We start from the raw sequence: 26189 nt of genomic DNA, 5'->3' as shown, positions 1-26189 counted from the left end.
AATTGAGCCTGATTGCTCGTGTGAGCGCATTAACACGATCACCTGTTTTTATTCATGATACATGTGAAGACCTACCAGCTTCATTAGTACACACTACCATAAGAGTTCTCCTAACTATTAATCTCCACTGTGCTGTTACTCTAGTTTAAACATCGAAATTCACTTTAATATTAAACTCAGTAAACAGGCTTTCTTTCTACTGTTTATCTTGATAAATATTGCTAGGTAGGGCAATCTTGCTATTTAGATTCAATGAATTAGCCTCTTTACACAGCTCATTATAAGACTCCTCTTTGACTTTCTCTCTGTATCTGCTGCAACAATGTGCAGGATCTTTTAATCTGTCTTGTGCCATCAAGAGGAGGGCCTGTCCTCCATATTTCATGTTCATCGCATTTGGCTAGCCATCATTAGAGCCCAACTCTTCACGCTGGCTGCTTGACAATCTGGTGCAGGCTGTACAGGTATTGAGGGAGGAGATGTTCCCTATCCCATCCCACCTCATTCTTCTCTCCCTCTCTGCTGCAGTATAGGCTCAAGACAGATGGAGTGGTACATGACAAAACAGCCTAATTAAAAGAGTGGCGCACCTCTGAATTCCCACACATGGAAACTCTCTCCAGAACCGTGACAGAACATGTTGGCAGCGAGGAAAGAAGGAAAACATTTTTCAATTTGCATCATCCATCTTTCTCCTCAAAGTGCAAGGCTCTTACTACTAGCTGGAAGCCTTGCAAAAGACTGTGTTACAAATAGGCAATTAAAATATATGCTTTCTACTGTACATCACCTGCAGTCAACAGAATGATAACATGAACATCCCAATAAGGTACATGGCTGAATATATTTTTGAGCTGAGGATGATTTAGACATGGATCAAAAATTTTTACTTAAATTATGGCATTAAACAGCTGCCTACTTTGACTTTGACCAGTTAAATGGCTGCTCAGAGTCACCATAATATATAAGATCTTGTAAGGAAGCACTACAAAAAATACTAATTTGTGACCTACATTCAACTAAATATGCAAATGCCACTCAGGGCCGATGTTAATTCAGAAAAGCTATCAATTGTGCTTTCAGCGTCTAAGCAGATGTTTCAAATGACATTTCCGTACACACACACACACACACACAGTACCAGAGCTTTGGACACACCTGTGACCAAACCAAACCATTAAGGGCTTATAGCATGTTGCAGGGATTGTTAATTGTTTCACTTGCTCGTTTGTATGTGGCTACAAAAGCCAATGTATGAAAACAGGTGGTAATGTGTACCTGTGCAGAAGTACTTGCTGCAGGCCAGGCTGAGCTGTATCACACTGACGCTTTTGAGCTCACTGTATACGACTTAAACAGTTGATTCAAATTCAAGGTGTATGTGTGAGACATATTATATGAGTATTATGGTTCAGCGCCGCAGCGAAGCCCAAAAAAGTATCTGGTCAGAGCAGGAGTTTTGAATTAAACATCTGTTAAAGCACAGTGGGGATGAGGGACTGGCTTGTGCTTTAATATTACATTTGTTGCAGATATAAGGTGCAGTTATCGGGACATTTTTCAAAGAAGCTTATTTTTCATTCTGCTTCCTTGTAGTACAAAGAACATCAAAAGGCACAATATACTTGGGATGACTTTAATGTTATTTCTTCTTTCTTTTTGTATTTTTCTCCCTTTCTGTGTCACAGTGATGTTGCACCACCTTTAATGTGACAATAGAAGATGAACTGCATAGTGCATTGGATTTTCAGGAGTATATTATTCATCAGCTTGGTCAAGTACTATTAGTTAGTAGTATTAATTACAGGTTTACTACTGCTTTTTTACATTTACACTAATAATTTGATTGCCAGGGATTTAATAATGATGATGACAGTGAATAGCAAAAGTTCCTGTGGACTGTATGATTTTGTGTACTTTATTTGGCTTTCTTTGACGGCAAATAGGGTGGACATTGAGTGACTGTTAAGGATGATGTCGCATGCTTCATGTTGAGTCATTTCACAAACTGTTAAATCATCGTGTTCATAATTATGAATGTGAAACAAGTCAGCTGCTATCCAGTCTGCTGTGATAGGTGGTGACAACGGTCCAAACATACAACGCAACAAATGTAAAATAGAACTGTATCCTGTGCGCAGTCATAAATTACAGAACAATATGTTGATGTTAATGCTTTGTTGGCAGAGGATTTAACATCCTACGCAAGCAAGATTGCTAAAGTGTACCAGATGTCTCGGTATTCAAACTCACACAAGCTGTACAAAGTGAGACTTCAGCAATGGTTAAATACTGTACATATGAGCAGTTTCCATGGAGATGTGTCGATACTTGCTGTAAGATCTGAATGAGGAAAGGCAAGATTCCAAACTTAAGTCCCAACTGGCTTTTAGGCTGTCTTTTTTTACCCCCATAATATATTATCAGCAGTAATGTATTTTGGTACGATGCCTGAAATTAAGAAAATGACTTGTCACAAAGAATCAGACTAGATTTGAAAGAGATGATATACAATGTGATGATCTTTAAATGCTCTACACCTCAACATACATATTATGTGTTTAATACATATATGTACACCAAATTGTACATAAACCCTGAGGGGAGGGTATGTTTCAGCTTTATATAGCAACATATCCTTTGTGTTAAATCAGAGTTGTGTGGGAGGCTTTAAAGGCTGCTGCACAATGAGCAGTGATGGACTTTAAGCTCCCTATTTGGCCTTTTCTTCCGTTGAAGGGCGTAAAGAAGAGACTGAGTCTGTGTCCAGGGTGTGTGGCATCACTACAACATCAGCCAGTGTCTGCCTACCAAGGAGCGAGCAGCAGCAGTGGGTGGGAGTGGGTGGATATCAAAAGGTGAAATGCAGCTTCTGCTGCAAAGCTTAATCCATTTGAATATGATTTTGTCTCAGTTGCAAGGTCTAACACTCTTTCCACTTATATAACATTCACTGCTGTCCCTGTGTTGATGAGATGAGCAAAAAGCATTACCATTAAAGATCAGCTTTCTGCTCCCTCTGCAGTACTCTGAGTGATAACACCTTTCTTAACAATAAGATATATTGGTTATTTCTAGACAGTCTCTGTTACACTCTCCTGTTGTTGCCAGGTCATGCCAACTTTTACACTTCTAATCACCTAAACAACTAATGTCTAGTACTGTACTGGATTCATCAGTTCAGTTTCCACCTGCTGCCCACGGACCCAAACTGACTTCATGTTTGAATGTCAGTATGTAACTGTATGAATGCACAGACAAACTGTCCTAAATGGTCTGCATGCCAACAATCTAATACACGCTGGAACAGGCCCAGGATTTCTGTGACCCCAACAATTAGGGCTGAGAAAATGAATCAATACTATGATATTCTCAAAAAAGAAGCAATTCTTAAGTTTCTCGTTATTTTTTTGGAAGGTTTTGTTAATGTTTTAAGAGTACATTTAAATAGCTAACCTATACAATTTTAAAAAGCACATTGCATTTGTGTATCAGTTCTATGTGGTCATATTTCCATTTGAAGCTGGTACTCTTCTTCAGAATTGAAAGGCTTTTACTTTGCTTGGTTACAGTCACCAGGCTAAGAGAAACTGAGGTAGATAAATGCTGGAAGTGCCTGCAAGAAATATTCATATTAATCCTCTCCTTGTTTTGGCCATCCAGGATCATTGTGAACATTTAGGAAGATTTAATATGAACCATGACCGTGATGTGTTTGACCATTTGGTATCTTTCCGAATGGGATGGTGTTCCTTTTCCCCCTAAATATTTCAGGTTTGGGCAAGGGGACAATCTGGACTAGTAATGACCATTTGCTGTATTGAGAACAGATGTTTTTGCTCAATGCTGATCAATAAATTATTGTTTTTTTCCAGGATGTGATTCATGCAACGCAGTTCGGCTGCCTGTTGCACTGGTCTTGTAGCATTAGCTAGCTGTGCATTGGTGTGGAGGAGGAAGGCCTCATTTATTCCAAGTTATGCAACCATCTTGGGAAATGTTGGCCAAGCGCTGCAGTGGAGCTTTAATTTAGCAGCTAGCAGCACACTGGGTTCCCAGAGAGCAGAAGAAGCAAAGAGGCTTCCCTCGTCTCTCTTTATTCTCTTCCACAGTGGCCTAACTCTCTCCCTCCTCAGAGGGTGGCATTTTTGTCACAACAAAAAATGTTTTACAGGCTGCATCAGGTGCTGACAGAAGCACATTTAAGGTAACGTCATGTAGCACAACAGCTGTTGCATAGGTTGTGATACAGAAAAGTTCTTATCAATGTTTCATGGACCTCAAGTGTGAGCTCTTAAAGAGCCAGGGGGGAGGACTTCAATCTTTAGAACTTACTGTCCGACTGAAGAAAAAAGATAATGAATCCTGACAGCTAAATGAATTTTAATCCAGTATGTCAGATACAGTGTTGACTGTCACTTTAATAAAAATGTTTTGTTTAACCTTTAATCTCCTTGCCTGCAGTTTATCATCTTGCACAGTTTGATTTACATTCAAACCATGAATGTGTGTAATCTTTTCTAATGTATATGTAATTTTCTGAAGGGAATGAAAGGAAATTCATCCTAAAATGGAAAAAATATTGCTTCCTTTTCTCAAAAGCCTTTTCGGGAACCTAATTCTCACCACAATTAAGTCAATCAATCTCCCTCAACACATATTGGTGTTTCCTCTCATACCACTAAGATGATGGCCATATGAACATTTGCTTGCTTAGCTTTTTGAAAATAGATTCTTATCGAAGAGAACAACTGTGTTTGTTTTTTCAACAAACACTCTGCTTAGCACCTGAAAGCTGCCAGGGACAATATTTTGTTGGCCATTGAATTTTGTGTTAAGCCAATCAGAGGCAGAGGTAAGTGGTTGTTCATACACAAACCACAAACCCACTCACACACACAAACGACCGGGACACATGCCGCAATAGTGAGTCAGGACAATTCAAAGGTACAGTAGTGTTTACAAACTGTAAGTACATACAACATACAATACAATGTTAACTTGGTAACTTTTCGCCAGAAGTAACTAATAACTATAACTAAATGCTTTTTAAAAGTAACATGCCCAATATCTCTCTCTCAAAACTGATTCGTGGGCAGCTGGACTTGTATTTGTATTATGACAAATACAAGTCCATTTGCCCACGAATGACAATGACCTGGATGAATGAGAATATTCATAGACAACATGCCCAATACTGGTTATGATGTTGCAGCAATTGACTTTGACTTATTTTTCAGGGATTTAAACTGGCCTTCCTGCAGATTTACAGATAATTATCATAATCCATGCAGAAATGTGTTCAAAGGAACTGGCTAACAAAGAGATTACAAATAAATCCAAAATGTGGTGCTTTTTTGACAGAAACATATTCTGTCAGGTGGAGCTGATGTGCAGCTAAACTCAATCCTTTAAGGAAATTTACGTTTCTCTGGAAGGTAGGCTCCAGCATTTTCCCGGGAACTCCAATTGATACTGTTGTAGAATGAGAAGAGTTGTCTGGCTACATGGAGGTCATTTCAAATAAGCACTTGAACTTCTCCGTGGTTCACCTAAGGTGGATGAGCTGGCAGCTAAAAGTTCTCCATAGTCACATCAGCTCATTGCACAGAGTGGGTGGTATCCTCCAAGATATAGCTGGGAACTGATCTTTCCCTCAACTACTTCCTGCGGGCTATTCATGACACAGCCAGCTTTTTTTTATTAATTTTTTTTATAACCACTTTGTTTAGCCTGCCAGCATCCCCTGCCTTGATGTCACCTCCCCCGCACATAGAGAACAGTCCACTGGCCACTATGTATTAGTAGAAGTTACAGAGAAATCTGTTGCAAATATTGGATGACACGAGCCTCCTCAAGCAGACAGACAGCATTTGTTTGTGTTATTAGAACAGCCCAAGTTGTTGTATGATATGAACTCCCATAATTGGACTGCTTCAAATCCTCCCTATGGATTTCAAGTTAACCCAAAGTGTTGGAGATGTTGCCAGTCAAATACTCCCAGCAAAACACATCCATCCAGTCCTCATGTAGTCTGAATAAAGGTTACTGTAATTACTTGTAGGATTGTTGAGTACAGCATATGGGTCTGGGTTTATGTCTTGATCTTAAGTTTTTGATTTCTGATTTACTGTTAGTATCCTCCAATTTTGGGGATTTTGATTTTTTTTTTAAATGCCATCAGGTAAAAACTGAAACAAAATCATTGCTTACGTAGCCAATTAAATATTAGCAGCTGAAAAGCTGGAGTGGCTTAAGTAGATAATCATACTGTAGTAAACTTCCTCTGTTCAAAGAAAAGCATTTTAGAGCCTCTTGGTAGTTTATTTTCTTCCTTCTGTCTCACCCTGGATAATCATATGTCAAACACATTCATATGAAATTAATTGGTTGATAGCTGCAGAGACCAATCTGGGTTGAAAGATTAGCCTCTGAACAGCTGATTACGGGGTAATAAAACCTCAAGAGAGTCAATATAATCAGATTCATGAAGTGATTGTAGAAATATAATGCAGATTAGGCTGACAACAATACTGACAGAACTCTGTGGAGAAGAGCACGTTTTATGTTTACTGAATGAGCATTTCATGTTGTTTCATGCAGTGAATGAATGAAGTACATGAATGCTGATTTTGACAGAATCCAATTGCTGTAAAGAGGGAATTGACGCTACTGTAACCATCTGTATTGAATCACATTTCACTGTGAAGGATTTCTTATGCCTTATGGTTGTAGTAATGTTTCTTTGTAGTAATACTTTGAATATGTTGATAGATGCTCAGCTGTTCAAGTGAATGCACCTTAAACATGCTTATTCATGCAATCATCCACTCGTTCAATTATGTGGCAATGCTGCTATGCAATAAGTCATACAGGTCAAGAGCCTTGGTTGGTGCTTTTTTGAGCACTTCTAAAACTGATCTGATGATTTTAACTTATGCTCTGACCTTGAAGCGTATGGGTCAGAGCAAAAGATCTGAGGTTACAGCAGAAAAGTATCCTGGTCTGATGTATTTGGATTTTTGCTGAGGCACATGGATGGTAAAATCAGAATTTTCCCTCTTCATAATAATCAGCCATGTCATGATCTATGTTAATGGCTTTATGGCCATTATTTAGCCATCTTCAAATGCTTACTTCCAGTCTGATAATATACTACGTCACAAAGCACAAGTTGCATGTATGTATGTATATACCGCCTCTTAAAGTCACACAGCATTTTAACATGAAACTGCACCAACTAAAGGAAAGAGAATGATGAAACATAAAACAACTTACACAATATAGCTTACTACATCCTGTGATGAATATTAGTGTGCTTTAATCTCTTCTACTGTTGCTAAAACACATTTAGAAGTTCTACAAAGCTACTGGTAAAAACCTACAGCACGATGTATGGCACTGATCCATACATACTAGTACTTAAGAGTTTTGATTTCTTGAAATGATGAGACACGTTTTCAATGGTAGTCAAAGTTACAGTGTGTACAAGTTCAAATTTGTTCTGCATCTCCAAGTTGGTGGTTAAATTCATCATTTATTTGAATTGAACAAAAGATACCTCCTAATACAGTTCCTAGGTTTTCAGCAGTGGTTGCCATGACAACTGTGCATTTTATTTCTGGCTCCTTTGAAATAGTGTGTGAGATCACAAACCCCAAGCGTTATGTAAGCCTATGTGCAGCGTTCCAGACTGGGGTTTCCTGCTGAAGAGAACTACAAGTAATTAATTACAGGGGAATGACTCCAACCTTTTCTTTGCATCTTTATCACATTTTGTTACGATTTAGACTGTAATTGTCATTCATAAACCTAAGCATTGCCAGAAGGGTTGGGGTGTCTTTTATACTACTACTCATTTTGGCACATTTTGTGGTTCTGTCTTTTTGTATCTTCAACCACTTGGTGCTTTCTTCCATCAGCTGGTCAGCCCTTTGAGGGTGAATACAGTTGATAATCTGTTTCTAACAATGAGCATTTTTTAAATTATGTGTTTACTTCAAAATTTTTTTTCATCTACTTTTAATCCTGCATAATGACATCTACTGGTCAAGACAAAACGGATTTCTGCACTAGTGATTGTTGAGCAAATTTGTGTTTTGCAAGTCTACAGGGTCTTTATTGTGAAGCTACCATCTTATATATCACCTCTATAATAGACTGCTGCTTTGGGCTCTTTCAAAGGTAATCTAATGACTGGCTTTCACTACAAGTCTCTCAAGTCTGCACTCAGCTTGAAAGGTCTGCTCTTAGTTTCTATGCTCTGACGTTCTGGAACTCTTAATACCCTAAAATAAATTCTTTGGTAAACTTTGGTAAATCTAACTGTACTAATATACTTTGTTTTACCTTGCATGTTTAGCGAGCTTTTTGATGAATGAATTTTAAACTCTTAGTCGCTTCCAGCCCCCAATGTTTTTTGGAGTTTAAATAATTATAATTTGTGTCTGAAAGACATGGAGGATAATGAAAAATAGCATTGTTGATTTAGGGGATTAGAGCAAAAACTGGCATCTAGTTAGTACTCAAAGCAGCTTAATCACAAGTATTGTCAAACACAATCTAGCATAATCTATGATTATACAATTCCATCATGCTCCAATACAGAATTTTCTCCTAGTTTTCCAGAAAACATGTTAAAATCAAGAGGTAACGCTGGTTAATGTCACAAATTTTTCTGATCAAAGCCAGAAACAATAACTAAATTATAATTTCAAAACATTGCTGAAAGAGTATTTTCAGCTACACACACTCTAAACTCATCCCTTGCAAGTGTGCATTCAGAGATTACAGTACTTACAGTGTTAATCGGAGAAACTAGGCAATTGTGCCATCCTATAAAACAATACACTCTTCATAATTACAGGAAACCCGATAAGAAATTGTGCTATCATATTATCATGATGACTGAATTTAATAGGATGGAAATGACATGCTGAGTCCATGTGTTTTTCTATGGTTAAAACTGAGTGTGATAATTACTCTGCATAACATAGGTATAACAAAGTATAAACCTCCTTTGTGCATATTGTTAGGACACTATACTATAGTTAACCACTATGGTGGTTATGATTAACTTTTTAACCCCCCACTGACAATCATTTAAAAAAATCTCAACAAAAGCTGCTGTAATATACACAGACATCATAGCTTGAGGGAGATAATCAGTAATCTATGACAAATTATGCATTAAAAGTAGGTTTCCCCACATTGAGCTTTAGACCTTCCAAATTGTTTTGGGGACAGAAGTGGAAAAACCTATTTTCTGTGGAGATGAGATATAGTGTGTCATTCAGTTCAAACCTTTTGCCTGCTAAAGATGAGAAAACATTTCTACCTATCAAAAAAATAAATATCTCTTGCCTCCACACTATTTTAAGTGTAACTGTAAGTTAACTCACATTTCTAATACCATGAGGAGTTAAACAGCTTTGATTAAAGTCATAGTTCTGTAGTAATTAATTGCTAGCTTTATAAATTATTATATTTCCATGTTTTAAAAGTCAAATAACGTTTCACTTAACATGGTCTCTTCTTTCCAACAGTCTTCTTTTCATGATAAGTCCCTGGGTGTATAACTTGCTGGAAACAGCATGAAGCAAGAGGCTGAAAGAGTTACATATAACTCATACGTACATGCTTGCAGAAAAATCTCAGTGTCTATGAAATAAAGAGATTTCTTACCACTAAGAATACTGGATGAATGGAAGGAGTATCTCATGGCAGTATTTATCTCCCCTGGAACATAAACAGAAGGACACTATGACTGACCAGTGCTATTCTCTTTCACTCCTTCCTAAATGTCTCTTTTTGTCTATGTTCTTTGTACAGACCAGACGTTTTCACCTTGGTCCCCGTCTCGAAAGTTCAATGAAGGCAGACGCCTCCCTCCAGCCAGGAGCATGAAGGGCTTATCGGGTAGCCGTTCCCAGCACCAGATCCCTTTACCCCATGGCTTGGACTACGACCCCCACGTCCATGACCTCCATGCACACCATGGCTCTGACTCACGCCACTCGTCCTACCTGCTCAGCCCCACAGAGAGCTGCCCCATGGACTTCCACCACCGCTACTCACCGCGCAGTTCCATCCACTCTGACTGCATGATGATGTCCCCTGTCATGATGCCCCCAGCAGCTGCATCTGAACACATCTCCAGCAGCACCTTTCCCAGAATGCACTACAGTTCTCAGTATTACGATTCAGCCACACGTGATGACTGTGCTGCCATCACAGCTTCTGCCACCTCCCCAGCCGTTGCTGCTGCTGTGGCAGCAGCGGCTGCCTCCTCCCACCATGCCGGCACCAAAAGCAACCGCCTTCCTGCTAACTTACTAGACCAGTTTGAGAAACAAATGCCACTTCACCGCGACGGCTTCCACACATTACAATACCAGCGCACCTCCACCACCACTGAGCAACGCAGTGAGAGTCCTGGCCGGATCAGACACCTTGTTCATTCTGTCCAGAAGCTCTTCACCAAGTCTCATTCCCTGGAAGGATCATCAAAGATGAATGGCACAAAAGGTGATATTATAGGAGGTGGAGGAGTTGGGGGTTATCACCATCACAGCCACCACTCAACCAAACATGGTAGCAAGAGGAGCAAGAGCAAAGAACGTAAGCACCGCTCGGGCGGCTGGTGGAGCTCTGACGACAATCTGGATAGTGACAGCACATACCGCACGCCCAGTGTCATGTCACGACACCATGGTGAACATGTCAGCCACTGTTACCCAGATTCCATCCACAGCCACCACTTTGGAGACCTTTCTCTAAAGACCTCTAAGAGTAACAATGATGTCAAGTGCTCAGCCTGTGAGAGCATGGCCATGGCGCCCGAAGGCAAATTCATGAAGAGGAGCTCTTGGTCAACACTGACAGTCAGCCAGGCTAAGGAGGCCTACAGGAAGTCATCGCTTAATCTTGAGAAACCCATGATGCACATGGACCTCAAACCTTCATCGCGGACATGTCACTACCTGCAGGTAGGTGGCAATTTACTTTTTTTATGTTTGAAATGGCCGAAACATCAATGCTTTTAAGTATATATTAACATTAATGGCAACATCTATTAAAAGATGAACTGAGGCAGGAAGTGCATTGCTAACAGCACACTCGCACTGAACATTAAAACAATATGGTGAGGCAGAAAAAAAAAAAAAAAAAAAAAACAGTTGTTGCTGTGTATGTTCCACTTTTCTGTCTCATTTCCCATCCCTCCACAATAATAATGGCATTCTTTTTTTTTCTGAGCTTTTATGGGCAGAGAAGCTGACAGGAGAGAGAGAGAGAGGGGAATGACCTGCAGCATAGAGTCCTGTCAGGATTCAAACCACTGTAATTACATGGCACCAACACCCATGGCGACCACCAGCGCGCCGATGGCATAAAATTTAATTTTCCAAATATAACATAAAAAAGGTGGGACGCATGGTTTGACAAAGTTGCACATAAATAACATTACATTAATATCCATGGTCCTAGGCAAAGTTATGCATCAAACAAAGAGATCTTCTGAGGGCTGTGATCTATTTCTTGTTTTTCTTGAGTGGTCACACAATTATTTTCCACTGCCACAGGATAGCAAAGCACCAACAATGTGCCAAAGGCCAACATGTCCATAATAAACCAAATGTGTCTTTACTAGGAAAGACAGTTGGGTTCCATGTTTTTCTGGATGCAAGATAGAGAGGACAGTTAAAATGCTTGTTAATATATATGTAACAACATATGCCACGTTGTTAAGTTGAACCATTGTCATCGTTGAATTTTCCATATTTTTAGATGGGATAACAAAAGGTTGTATTACAAGCGTTAATATTATTGATAGACACTAAAAGGGCAGTAAAATGCACAGAAAACCTGATCATCATCGATGTTTAACTACAAACAAACAATAACCAAGATCAATATCCACTCATCCCCAAAGAGGCACTTCTGAGTAAAATGCAGTGATAGATATATTGATTAGGAATCCTGCCAGGGAAGTCTTTTATTTTACACCTTTCTGTGTTGCTCTCTCTTGAGGACAATTACAGTGTTTATGAGTCTGAATATACCTAACCTGGATTCCCTTGTGTGTAGTCACCTCAGGGGGCTTTTGTCTTTGAAGACACACAGATCAATTGAATGATTGATGTCACTGAAAGACATTGGGAATAAAGGGTTACCTAACTTAGACTAATGTTGTGTAGTATTGTAACTGACTGTCTCTAAAACAGACATAAATCACGTTGTATCCAGTTTAGGCCTCTGTCTTTACAGACAACTGACACATTATGAGACTGAACTAGTTAAACCACAGGTATTGGCTTAAAAAAACACAGCCATAAGCCAATTTTTAGGGGGTTTGGCTTTCTTCCATTCCATTTCTTATTTTCTTAGTATGAAGGTGATTTAAAATATAAACATATTAGACATGTTGACAGTGCCTTCTGAGCTTTTTACAAATTTATAAAAAGGTCTCATTAGGCGTTAATAACATATTGAGCTCCAAATATATACATTTCTGAACACTGCAATGACACTTCTTCCTTCATATTAAAAATGCAAGCCTCATGCAATCACGAAGGATGCAGATGTTTGTTGGCCACATTTGCACCAAATTTGAGGTAAACTGAAAACTGTTTTTTTTTTGTTTGTTTTTTTGTTTTTTTTGCTGTCAGCATCATGCTTTAGTTTGAAGATGCATTTCCATGCCTGAGAAAGGAGGAGAAGTTGAATCAATGCCCAGTGTATGAACTTTGAGCCTATGTAGAGCTCACAGTTACAGACATATAAAATGCATTTGTTCGTGTGTCATGGGGACAGACAGACTGTCAGTACAGAGGCTCTTTCGCTTGCATTTGACAAGCTTGTGTGTCAGCCGGCAAAAACTCAGCAGCTGCCGCATGAACACGTTCAATGTGTCCACACAGAGAGCTTTATTCATTGGAATAAGTGAGGAAGGATCTATACACAGGCCTTGTGGTCAACACTTGTCTGCTCATCGGATTTTATCTGTTTGATGCACCTGGGTCCTTTAGGTCTGTGTTCACTTGAGATGAGGACGACAGGTCTGCCTTGGGCAACTTGTTGACATAATCTGTTTCAGCAGGTGTCAACTCTTTAGGATAGCCCCCTGAGTGGACAATCCCTGCTCCCTGTTGTACTGTGAGGCTTATGAAACAAAATGATTGTTTCCCATTGTGAAAAAAGAACTAAGCATGATATTGTGAATCTTACCAATCATCAGACAGACAGTCAAAGAAAGATGAGAAATTAGGCTTCAAGTTCAAATTATTTCAGCTAAAAAGCACAATTCACAGGAACTAAATGTGTCTCATAAGTATCAGCTCAGCTGTTAAGTGCATTGTGACAATGTTTTATGGTGGTTTCTCTGGTTTCTGGTAACCAATGATATACATCATATATAAAGCGAATATATTCATTAAATCTGTATCTGCTATCAATCACTTTTAGTTTGGAGCAAACCATTTTTTTTGTTCTCATTTTCCCCATTTAATTTCATGTTTCTAAGCTAAAATCTTTTTTTGTCACTTGGGCAACAATCCTGTAAAGGCGTATACTTAATTTTAACAGCAATAAACTACATAAAGAAGGTGAAAAATAAATAATTGTTTGGCATAGTCCTAAGATGAAGCCTGTTTTAAAGCTGCAATACTGAATGTGTCGTAAGGGCAAACTGCACAAGCTTTATGCAGTGTTCCATAGATCAAATTGCTTTAATAAATTATATGTTCTTCCTTTTGCTTGTTCGAAGCCAGTGGAGTGTTTTCCTTTTGCTGTAATACTGAAATCTCTCAGGGGGATTTGAAAAACTATCTCGGGAGGAACTCTTGATATTTCCATTAGAGCATATATTTTAACAACCGTAAAGGTTGAGTTAGTGTCCTTCCAATGATGCATAGGGGCCATTACAAAAAATTATGCCTCTCGAGGCACTTAGCGCATGTGGTGCATGTGGCCCAAGATGTGTTTTTTTCCCCAACATCTCCTACATCCATCCATATCTATCATTAATTGTAAGGGAGGTTACGCCCTCTCAGAGCCAACACAATAAGATGCAGAAACAACAACCATTCACTTTTTACACTCACGCCTATGGGAAAATTTTTAGTCACCAATTAACCTAATGTGCATGTTTGTGAACTGTGGGAGGAAGCTGGAGTACCTGGAGGGTAAACCCACGAAGGCACCGGGAGAACACGTAATCTCCACACAGAAAGGTGTGAACCCAGAACCTTCTTGCTGTGAGGAAACTGTGCAATCCATCCGTCAAGATCACATTCTGCAGTGTTCTATGCCAAGGTTATTTCTGTACACTCTAATTTAGTAGTACCAGTAATTAGTAATTTTTAAAGCAATTCCCTCAGAGGCACAGCTGAACATGTTCTTTCAGGTGTAGCTTTAAATAAGCACACAAATACGGTAATGTTTATGAGCTAGCGCAATGGTTCCATGAGTGATGGCTGCCTTTTTAACAACAGCCCTAGATGATCAATGAAAGTGCATTGGGTGGAAAATGATTCTTTTATTCTATTGCTGTCTTTAAGCCTGATTAATTTAAGTTTCAGACAATTGCTGCATTTTATTCCACTCACATGTGAGAGAATAACTGTATGCATAGCAGATTAGTGTGCGTGATAGTTTTACTGATGGGTCATTGAAGGAACACATAAGCAAGCAAGTCAATTTTCATGTTACCTTCCCAAGTAGGACAAGGCTGAATGTATTTCTTTCTCCTTTTGAATCCTGAGAGCACAACATCAGTAAAATTAATGATGATTAGTTTCCCTGCTCTTCTATTGCATGGTGAAATGTGTATGATGCCCAAACGTTAATTTGGTTTGGCTTAGAATTTAAGTAGCATATGGTGTACATGCTTCAGAAGCCTCTTTATCTTGACTACAAAATATTTGGGGGAAAACATCTAAATAAAATTGATGATGGAAAGCAACCAGTACTATTATTAGCAGCTCTAATTCTTTCTGCTCTTTCCCATTTGCTACCTCCCATAGAGGAGAAAAATGTCCATCGTTTTCATGCCTTATACTGTCCCGCCTTCACCTGTCTGCCCTGCTGAGGCAAGCTGTCAAGTCAGAAAGGATGATAGGTGTTAAAGAAAAGAGAGAGGGGGAGAGATGGCCGACAAGAACAAAAATCTGGAACAGGATTGTAGTGAAAGCCTTATTCTACCTCTAGGCAAAAAAGGAGGCATCAGCTACTCCGGTACAAACAGTTCAGTCATGGTGACAGAGAAGCTAAGCTATATGATTGGGTAAAGTGAGTAAGTGGCAGAGCATTTAGGACAACCCTGTGCCTGAGGCTGTTGTTTCAAGAGGCTGCCCAATCCACTGAGACAGCTGTTACAGCTGAACCACACTGATACAGTGTTGTACTCACTACATGCCTGATCAATATGGTTCCAGACCATGCCGTGAGTGACACATTGCCATAATAAATCTCAATCGTTAGGAGGAGGAAATCCCAGAGGGGAATTGATCCCATGAATAACTGGACTTGCCAATATTAGTCACAGTTTAATCTTAGTAAGAACAGGTGAGCTTTAATTTACACTGCATATTCAACATGACAATCATACATACTGAAGGGTAATTGCTTTCAAGGAGTTAAACCGGATGTACAATATGTTCAATCACATCAAAATCTTAATTAAAACCTGCTTTCAATATGTGAACAGTTGGATATGTGTAGACATTTGTGCTGAGAATGTATAATTACTGGGTTATAATAACTTAATCCTGATGCTGTTGTAATCAGTGTGTGCAGTTATGAGCACTGCTATTTATACTACACCATGTCACAATAGTGATTGGACTGATTATTTTTAAAGTTTTCATCCCAATTTCCTCAGAATTTATTTTAGGTTTCAGACTCCCATGTTGCACTCTTTTGGCTCTCAGCCAAAGGTAATTTAAGAACTGCTCATAAGTTTTATTAGCAGCAATGCTGGGCCAGTACAGACAGCATTCTGAAACAAAAGTTAAAGCTCCACCCTTAGGAATATGATTGGCATGTTTTCCTGAGCAATCATAAAAATACGCAAACTGCATCACTGCCAAGAATGAGAGAAATTCATTTAATGGTTTTCTAAAAATCGGTGAATTAAGTATGCTCTTGTTTTGATTAGTAGTATGGGTGCTATTCTCAAACACTCTTTTACCCTTTTCATTCAATCGGTTTAATGATCCTACAAATGTAAAGTAGCATTTTAGTGCCTTCTCAAAAAAAGAAAGAGTCTTGTTCTTTTACATAAATTTTAGCCCATGCTACATTAACCATGACCACCAAAACACTGATTCTGAAACATTGGCATCCTGATGCCAGACATGCCACGTGTAGTTATTGGTTATAACGTAATAAAAGATGTACTACGTATAAAAATTCCAGAAAACATTTAAATATAGGCTCAACTAGAGGGTCCACCACATTCACATTCTAATTTTACCTTTAACAAACAAAGCTTTTGAAAAATTGAAAAACATTAATGGAAATAGATTTTGCTTTCCAAATATCCCAAACACGTAGCATTACAAAAACATATTTACACTGCCTTTTTGCTAATGTCCTGCTCTTAGCCCACAGCATAATCAATTTATCACTCTTTTTAAATTCACAGTACAGAACCAATTTTCTTAGACAATGCAACCTGTTATTACCAACCACTGGTTGAAATGGGAAAGAGCTTGAACTTATAGTACCTCACACACTTCTAGATGAACTGCCGTTGAAAATATAAAGCTCACTGCCCTTGGTGCATTAAAGGATTCTGCAAAAAAAACAAAACAAAAAAAAAAAAAAAACCCAACATAATTGGCAAATTGTGTATGGGAAAGCAAAAGGAGGAGCTTAAAGAATGTTGAATAGCTTGAATCACTGTCACATGAAAACTGCACACTGCAATTTCAGTCTCAACTACCATGATAAAACAAGATGTATGTTAGAAACCTGGATATAAACTATCACTTCCGCCCTCACACAGTGTGAGCTGGGATTGGCTCCAGCACCCACCAAGACCCAGAAACAGATAAGCATTAGATGATGAAAGAATGAAGGAATGTTCAATTTTACTTTAATAAAAAAAAAATGCCTTTATGGACACAGTTTCCCCTCAATTATTTTACACTTGTAACCAGCCAGCTGGAATTTATCTAACTGCTTATCAAATATAATTTCCACACTTTAGGCCACAAGAGGCAACAGTCAGCAACAAAAAGATTAACAGTTGTTCAGAAAATGTAAGTGTTTCCTACTGAGACCCTGCCACTGGCAGACTTCAACACAATGACAGCTATATGTATGCTTTGGATACTGAACATTTTTCCATTGTGAAGGTTGTATTTAGGATATGGCAAACTGCATACATTTTACGAAGCAAAAATTAAGAATCTTAACTCAATAAAATGCTAAATTTACAACACTGGGTAGATTAGTACCTAGTTTATACTATCTACCTACTAGATTGTCGAAACAATCATTGCAAGCACGGCATAAAAAGAAACTGCATTCAACTGTTTTAGCACCACGGAGAGAGACAGTGACGCTTTTCTGAACCTTGGACTACAGTGAAACAGCTTCTTTCTGGTCCTCTGGGTACAGCAATGACAGGAATAATAGAAGACAGAATAATTGAGAATCTTTCCCACATCTCTGTGTTTCAGTATTTTGGGTAGACACAAGGAATTTTAGTCTGTTAATAAATTATTTCATCTTCTACTTCTTATCCGTTTACTGGTCGCAGGAGCCAATCCCAGCTCACATTGGGTGAGGGCGGGGTCACCCTGGATAGGTCGCAAGTCCATCGCAGGGCCAACGCACAGAAACAGACAGAGGCCAACAACCACTTACGCTCACATTCAGACCTATGAACAATTTAGAGTTACCAAATAATCCAAACATGATGTCTTTGGACAGTGGGAGGAAAACCACGCAGACACGTGGAGAACATGTAAACTCCACACAGAAAGGCCCCAGGCCTGGGAACCAAACCCGCAACCTTCTTATTGTGGGGAAACAGCACTTACCACAATGCCACTATGCTGCCGGTCTGTTAATAAATGGGAGAACTATATCATTTTCAAAAGAGTTTTAAATCAAATCAAACTCAAATTTGACATAAAGCAGTTTAACTGAGTTAATCAACATGCATAAAAAGTTCAAAGTTTCAACATGGCAATACCTTACCATCACTGAAAGCTGCTACGTCACTATGAGAAGAAATATAAATGTTTCATCTTGCAGTTTAATTTGCCTCCACAGCTACATTAATCAATTTCAAGAATTTTTCAAAATGATCAAATGCCTGTTCATGGCTACAGACAGGAAGCCAGCTCAGACAAACCCACTGCATCTGATTCTCATGGGAAGACTGAGGTTAAGCACTGATCTTGTGTTTAATTTGAGAACACAGGCTAAAAGATGAATGAAATAGAGGTAGAGCCTGAATCTAAGGATATGAATCAGCTTAATTTTCTGTTTGGGAAAAGCCACCCAGAGCTTTTCCAACTGCTTGTCTGATATAGTTCTCACACTCATTTGGCTAATTGGGTCTATTGTACATGCAAATAATATCTCTGGTGTAGCTCACTGTACAAGCCTGATATTATGTTTTGGACCGGACAACCTTAAGCTACATCTTTACTCCGTTATTTAACAAGTCACCACAGATACTTGCTCAAGTAAACAAGTAACATTTTAGCGTAATATAACTTTATGGTTTTTATGTGCATTTTGTATTTATTAGAGATGTGTTATCTCCCACAGGTGCCCCAAGATGAGTGGAGTGGATACCCAGGCGACAAGGACGAAGAGATCCCGTGTCGGCGGATGCGCAGCAGTAGCTATGTCAAAGCTATGGGAGAGGTGGATGATGAAAGTGGTGACTCTGACACTAGCCCCAAGACTTCCCCACAGAAAGCAATTCGGCCTGATGCTCTTGTCCTCAAATCAGCTATGCAGAGACCCCATTTTGACTCCCAAAGGTAAGCCTGGCTGCCTGCCTTAGTATATCCATACTAAAGCTACATGTTGATTTCAATTTAGAAGTTTGACTTATCAGAAACTGGCATTTTTAAAAATGCATTATTATAGCAACTGACAAATGTATTAATAAATGATGTGTGGATTCCACTCTGAGGTCATATCAAATGGTTCAGGTTAAACGTCACTGTGTTGCAAAGCACTGTATTGTGTGTGTTTGGCTCAGATGCTGGGTTTCAATACCAATAATAAAACTTCTAAGTTGCCAAAGAAAAATTAATATTTTATGAGCCCTAGATCAGCACCCTTAATTTAAGTGCGCAGTGACAGTATGTGTCAGGACTGCAGTAAGATCACAGCATTCAATCTACTCTATCACTGTACCATTTTAAGGAACAAGTAATAACTTTTGTGAAATGATGGTAATTCGAGTTTGACAGGAATAAAGACGACTTTCATGCACAAATGACCAGCACATAAACTGCTGACACCATGATACAATTGAAGAATTCAGTAATTTAAGTAAGGCTCTCAAGGGAAAACATTCAAATTGGTTTAAAACATGCAGTCAATAGATGTTTTAATTCATAGTCTCAACCTTTTTGTTTCTATAAATATGAACATTTTAACACTGACTCATTCTTTTGTCTAAATGATTCTGTAAAAGTGTTAAGTGCTGATGCTGATTTTTGTTCGGCGGCTGTCCCTGAGAGATTTGAAGAGTTTTAACATTTTTTAGCGATTGCAAGAGAAGTTGCTTGGCAACAAAATGAGATGACCACTTTTTTGTTTTACATCATTTCATGCATGCCTGGACAACTGTATTAAGTTGTTGTGTAGAGCTGCAGTATGCTTACATTATGGCTTGTTATACAACATTATTAACTTGCTGTTGAAAGCTGATGGCTAAGTATTCAATCCCTGACAGTTTCATGATAGCCGTTAAAGAAGTGCTCTGCCGAGTGTTTCAGTACCAAATGAGGTCGGATTGTGGCTGTTTTTTGTCTGCTAGTTCAATATTTAAATGTGTTCCAAATCTATCACATTTATAGAATGTCAGACTCATGAGAGCTAGATTAAAGGGATTTAATGGACAAAGGCAATATTGGCAGGTGAAAGGTTCAATGTGTTTGACCATTAATTGTTAATTATATTGCTTTAACTCAGAAATGTATGAACACAGTTAAACAGAAAATAACTACTGCAGTTTCAAGTAGTTGTAGTAGATCCTTTTTACATGGAGGTTCTGATGTTCAATTTTTGTTTTCATTTTCTCAGAGGTGTTGTTGATTCAACTAAACAGTCATTTCTTTAGCTGTTTCTCTTTCTCAACTGTTTATAGTGAGAGGCGTTAGTGATATTTACGCAATAATTGTTTATCAATGATGATAATAATCAGTGTAAATATAGAAATAATGTGTTGTAAAACTCACATAGAGTGTAGACTGAATAGATATTAATTATTCAGAAGCCTCAAACACAGCATCTCAGTACAGTCAGTGGCTGCCATGGTGTAGACCAATAAATTGTTAACAGTTTCTCAAAAACAGCTTTGACTTCTTGGAGTACTTCATCTTTGCGTAATATTTTCCAAATTATCTTGCAGTGGTGACAAATATCTGTTCCCATTCAGTGTTTGTTTTCAAGCAGTGTGGCTTTCAGATCTAGCCAAAATCTGTGAACCAGGGAAGCGTCATGCATCCGTCACCACTACCGCCATTCAGTGCTCACTGCTATTTTTGCGATCATCATCTCAGTGGGGTTCTGATCACTTGAGCTTTTGTACACAAACAAATCAGTCCTCTTGTTTTTAGCCTCTAGTGAAGAATATAATAATCTCTTCTCCATGCAGAGCTCTCGTTGTTTCTCTTGTAAGAACAACAGACAAACCAAACAAATCCTCTCTGTAGTTTGAAATGAGAGTTAGTGCTTTTCATAGGGACAGCTAGACTAGAAGGTAACAAGTTTAGTCATTAAAAATATTGTAGTGTTGATCTCAGTAATTCAGACAGTGTCATACGGAGATGAGTCATTCAGTGCTGCGATTCACTTTGGAGAGAAATATGCAATTATAAATCATACCAAAAGAAGGCATACTGTTTGCCAGGAGATGACAGATTAATTAAATACTGTAATATTCTGTCTTGTTCCATGTGTGGCTTTTCAATTCTTCAATCCTGTCTATCCTTGTTCAGCCAGGGCTATCACTTGCAAACCACAAGAGATATGCGGCCCCACCCTAGTGTCACGCTGGACCCTGCCACCACCTTTCATCCCCCGCCTTTTCGATCTCGCAACCAGAGCTACATGCGCGCCGTCAGCACCCTCAGTCAGGCTAGCTGCGTCAGCCAGGTGAGTTTCAAACATACAGTATGTATCGCACAGAGACAGCCCATGTCATATTGCTTTGTATATAGTAGTTTCACAGCTGACCGTTGAGTAGACATAGCCTTTACTGTCTCAACTGCCATCAAAAGAGATAACGTTCTGCTGTTTAAGACAGGGAATTGTTACCAATAGCTCTGACTCAGCTCCAGGCACAGTATTTTTTCTCTAGTTGATTTTAATGAAAATTTACATGACTGATAAGCTAACATACCTGTTTGTGACTAGAGAATCTGTATCCTCATTTGCTGGCTGATATAGGACCCTTATAAATGATTCCTCATTCGCCTGTTGTTAGGTAGTTAGCAGCTAAATAGCTAGCTAACAACGCCTAATTCAGCAGTCTGTTTTGGTTAACTGAATTTATTTTTCTCAAATGATGACAGATGTTGAGAGTACTGAGAACTTGAGGGTAGGGCTACAGATACGACTCAATGTCTAATCTCACGTCACACAACAACCGTTTCAGGTATCGTCCTTTTTCACATCCTTTGCAACATCAATTGTGCAAGTCTGTTTTGGACCATGGTGGCACAAGACGTGACTTCTACAGTAAGAAGATTTGTGACACAACCAGCAACAAAGTCTCAATATGGAGAGGAGTAAAAGAAGGAAAGATCTGGCTTGATAGAGGGGTTGTACAATCAGCTGACTCCTATGGTCTTCAAACAACCAGATCCATAATAATAATAATAACAATAATCTAAAGTTACTCTGAAATTTTACTCTTAAAACATAATGTATAATCTAAAACAACCCAAGTAATTGGAAACAACAAGACTGTGTATAATATTCTGCTATACAGCGGTAAGGCAATTGACAATAGTATGCTTACGTGCATATAATTCAAACATTACCAAAACTGTACCACCTACACAGAGAACATGATCTGATGAGGAGAGGAGCGGATATGAGAACAGAACTGCTTTTTATTTTATAATTACATGACTTTGTTGCATGATCTTGACAACAAACACTTAGGTGCACTTTAGTTTGCATGGAGTAACACAGTATACAGCACAGTACTTCTTCGTTTTAGGGTTTGTGGTAAATTGAATGCTTTATATAACTCAAAATGAATATTTTTCTGATTGTTTTTGTTGTCATCTGCCCTTTTTCTCATTTGATCTTGACATTTATTCAGATTAAGGTCGGAAGTGACAGTGGCATTTCCTTATGCTAACACTCCTTCATATTTGCTGTGCAAAGGGGAAGAATCAAAGTGAGAAAGAGAAAGGAAGAGGAAAAATTAAGGACTGCTATTCCTGTTTTTGTCTCTCAGGTGAGTGAGACTGAGATCAATGGCCAGTTTGAGTCAGTTTGCGAGTCCGTTTTTAGTGAAGTAGAATCCCAGGCCATGGAGGCCTTGGACCTGCCTGGTTCGTTCCGCACTCGAAGCCACAGTTACCTCCGTGCAATTCAGGCTGGTTATTCCCAAGATGACGACTGCTTGCCTTCAATGACATCCTCCACTGTCACTTCAACTCTCAGATCCACAACAGGTAAAAAAAAATCCCCCCCTAAGTGAGAGAGGGCTTAGAAAACACATCCTCATACATCCGATACATGGGCACAAACTTGACATACCTACATATGTACAGTGGGGAACCCTTGAGCTTCAGAGATGCCGGGCTGAATGATTCCAGTTATTTTCTTTGGAAGCTATGGTGTGAGTGTGTTTGTTTTTCCCTCTGCATACTCCCAATTGTATAGATGGATTTGCTTGTATGTTACTTTGCACGATTCATGCATCATTAGCCAAGCTTCTGGTTGGTCACTTGTGGTGTTGCCAAGCTGTAGACTAGGATAAGGGTGGGAGGGCTGCATTTTAAACACTCAGATGGCAACACAGAAACACACACAGTACACAATATCACAACACAGCACAGCCACAGCACAGCCACATCACATGGCATGCCCGAGAGGAACAGGCCTACCTTCAGCATGATAAACTGTGGTGTTATATATGTGTTGTGTGAAGCGTGTGAATTACTTAGGACAGTCTAAAACGGGCCCGGGGTAGGGGAACAGTAGCTCCTTAAGATATTTGTTTTGAGAGGACGCACTGGACAAGCCTTCCACCTGTCCTTCCCCTGCTCTGTTGCACCAACACATTAGCTTATGCTTTGCAAATGACCTTGAAATTAACCTCAAAAAATTAAATGAACAAAACAATATTGTAACCATTTTAAGGTAAGTCAACAAGCTCTAGACACTAGACCACATACACGCACATGCTGGTTGCACAAAGGAACTGTCGCCTAATGGTATGCTCCTATGATTGAGAAGTACCACCTTCACTTATTTATAGTATTGTTGTGTTGTGTTGCATGAAACTCAACCTTGTGAGCAGACATTTCAGTCAAAGAAACTATTGAATATTATGCAAATGTTGATACAGAAGGTTTTTATTTTTCGCGATCAACTACCAGATTCGAATTTTATTTGTCATTTTTTACCGTTAGTTATAGTTGTATATGATAGTGCAATCGAAACTCACTTTATTTCAGAAAAAAAAAAAGATTTTCTGAAATCAGTGTATTTTCATTATGACTAAATCTCATAATTTTTTTGAACCTCATGCTACTTTTTAAAGGCAGCATGAAATAATTATAAAGATCTGTGCAACACAGTGCAAGCAATATATCCATTAAATGAGCATTTCAGGTTCTTTGTGCAAGCAGTGTCTTTTCAGTAATTCCCTCAATATGTGGATTTGGTGTTTGATTGCAAGAGTAAAGCTATGAACCCTATTGAAACATTTTCTTTTAATATGTGCGTTTTTTTAAATACTATGACCTGGATTTTTATTGTTTTTGTATACATTTCTGTCAATTTAATATTGGAGACATTTGCACTTTTACTCATTTTGTGGGCTTTGTTTTCTTGTTCAATCTGGACTTTTGTTTTTGGAATCCTTTCATCTTCAATTGGGTTTCCATCTACAATTTCTTCGGTGTGACAGAAGTACTGAGGATAAAGGAGTGTTCTCCAATCCCACCGTCTTATTTGCTGAACTCTATTCATTTAGCTCTCTGCTCCTAATCTGTCAACTCTTTATGGGCTAAAACAAGCAGTTGACTGTGTAAAATGTTGTGAAGTTGTATTTTGAAGATTGGCATGGTGCTTCAATTACAATATGTCAGATAAGGTTGTAGTAACCCAGAAGAAGAATTCCCTGGATGGTAATTAGCTATATAAACTACTGTCAACTCCCAGTCAAGCCATATTGTAAATAATATTTCTCCATTGATGTAATCTTTGCACTGTTCTGAGGGAATAGTGGCCTAAAATTTAACTTTACCAACTTTACCATAAACTATCTTGGTTAAGAAAAGAACTGATTCCTGGAATCATGTTTTTAGTTAGCTTTCAATAGTAGTTTATAACTGAATTGTAAACGGCTTATGAACCAATCCCCATGTGAGGCTAGTGGGCCCTTGAGTGGGAATGGGATCCCATGATGCTCCATAGGACAGACGAGCAGCAAACCCCTCTCCATTTGACCATCCATCTCTTGAAGGATAACCAGGGGGAAAGAACAACTGGAGGCATCAATGATGATTGTTGCAGGTATTTTAATGTTGACACGCATACATATATCTATGTATATGTGTGTTTTTGCACTGCCTTCTCAGTAAAAATAAGAGATACATAGAGTTTATATTCATAGTGGGTAGAAATATCTCGTTATGTTATCCTAAGTAGTAAGCACGGTTCCAAACAACTCACAAAACCTCAGATATTTAGATTTTGAATTTTCTTAAAACCTTACAACTTAATAGTGATTACAGTGATGAATGTGATGCTGTCTTTTGTGAGTTGTTTACCGTGTCGTGTTCATAGACCACATTTTGTAAACTCTCCGGAATGTTTTCATATCGCAACCATAAATTAGCACTGAATGTTATCGCATTGCCATTGTCTCCAATCATTTGTGAGAGCAGCATATGTCTGCTGCACATGTGTGAAGCTTATTTTTTCTTTCAATGAAAATTTTACCTATTTTTAAAAGGCCACGCGTGGCAAAGTCAAACTCTTTGAGTCTGTCAGCTGTCTTTGACTGTGGGATTGCAGCCTCTCCCTGGTGCACCCCTGAAGGGGGGAGTGACCCCTCCCCTCATTGGGTTACTTAATCCATATGGTCTAATCAGCTTCCTTGGACCTGATATGTTCAATAGGGTTCATATCTGCTTCTTGGCCCAGTGGGTTGTGATTCATCTACTCCCTTTACATCTTTTCTTTTGCACAAAATGGCACAAATTTCAAGTCACTGAAAAACATTTTGATAGGGTTTTTAAGAAATGGGCTCTCAGGAAATTGATTCATCATTTGACAATGATTGCTGTATTTCATGTTTAATTCCACTCTTTGCTGTGCTGTGCAGTGAAAAGATGGAAAGAAGCCTCGAGATGACTGAGAAGGCAGTGTAAAAACATTGTGAAAACCCTACAGTATGTGAGTTTTATGACAAACATTAAATTAGGCTCATCGCACGAACCTATTTCATGAAAGTTTTGTATCCTGTACTCAGCTTGGCCAACAGTGTCTATTACTAAAAGCTGGACATAAATGAAATAATGGTTTCTTCACATTTGTCATTTTAAATTTAAACTTGACATGACATCACTCAGTGGGTCAAATCATCCTTGATTTAAGTCCTAAATCACTTGAGCAACATGAAGAAGTATTGGATGTGCTCTTGTGTGTCTTTGGAATTATTGGCACTCACATACTGTAAGTTTTCCATAGATATGTGTTAATTTTCTAGTTCAGAATCCAAATTAAATTACACTCCA

General features: G+C 38.7%; 1 protein-coding gene across 1 annotated transcript in view; it reads left to right on the top strand.

Annotated features, from left to right (window-relative positions):
- LOC115038215 (disks large-associated protein 2-like) overlaps nt 1-26189 on the top strand; it is a 77983-nt gene that overhangs the window by 29051 nt on the left and 22743 nt on the right. Inside the window, exons 2-5 of the mRNA XM_029497087.1 lie at nt 9832-10988; nt 18790-19007; nt 21201-21357; nt 22673-22892. Of these exons, the coding sequence (XP_029352947.1) occupies nt 9832-10988; nt 18790-19007; nt 21201-21357; nt 22673-22892 (1752 nt within the window). The remainder of the gene's footprint in view (nt 1-9831; nt 10989-18789; nt 19008-21200; nt 21358-22672; nt 22893-26189) is intronic.

Source organism: Echeneis naucrates, chromosome 24 (genome assembly GCF_900963305.1).
Source record: "Echeneis naucrates chromosome 24, fEcheNa1.1, whole genome shotgun sequence".
Lineage (NCBI taxonomy): Eukaryota > Metazoa > Chordata > Actinopteri > Carangiformes > Echeneidae > Echeneis > Echeneis naucrates.
This window is presented reverse-complemented; position numbering and strand designations above follow the sequence as displayed.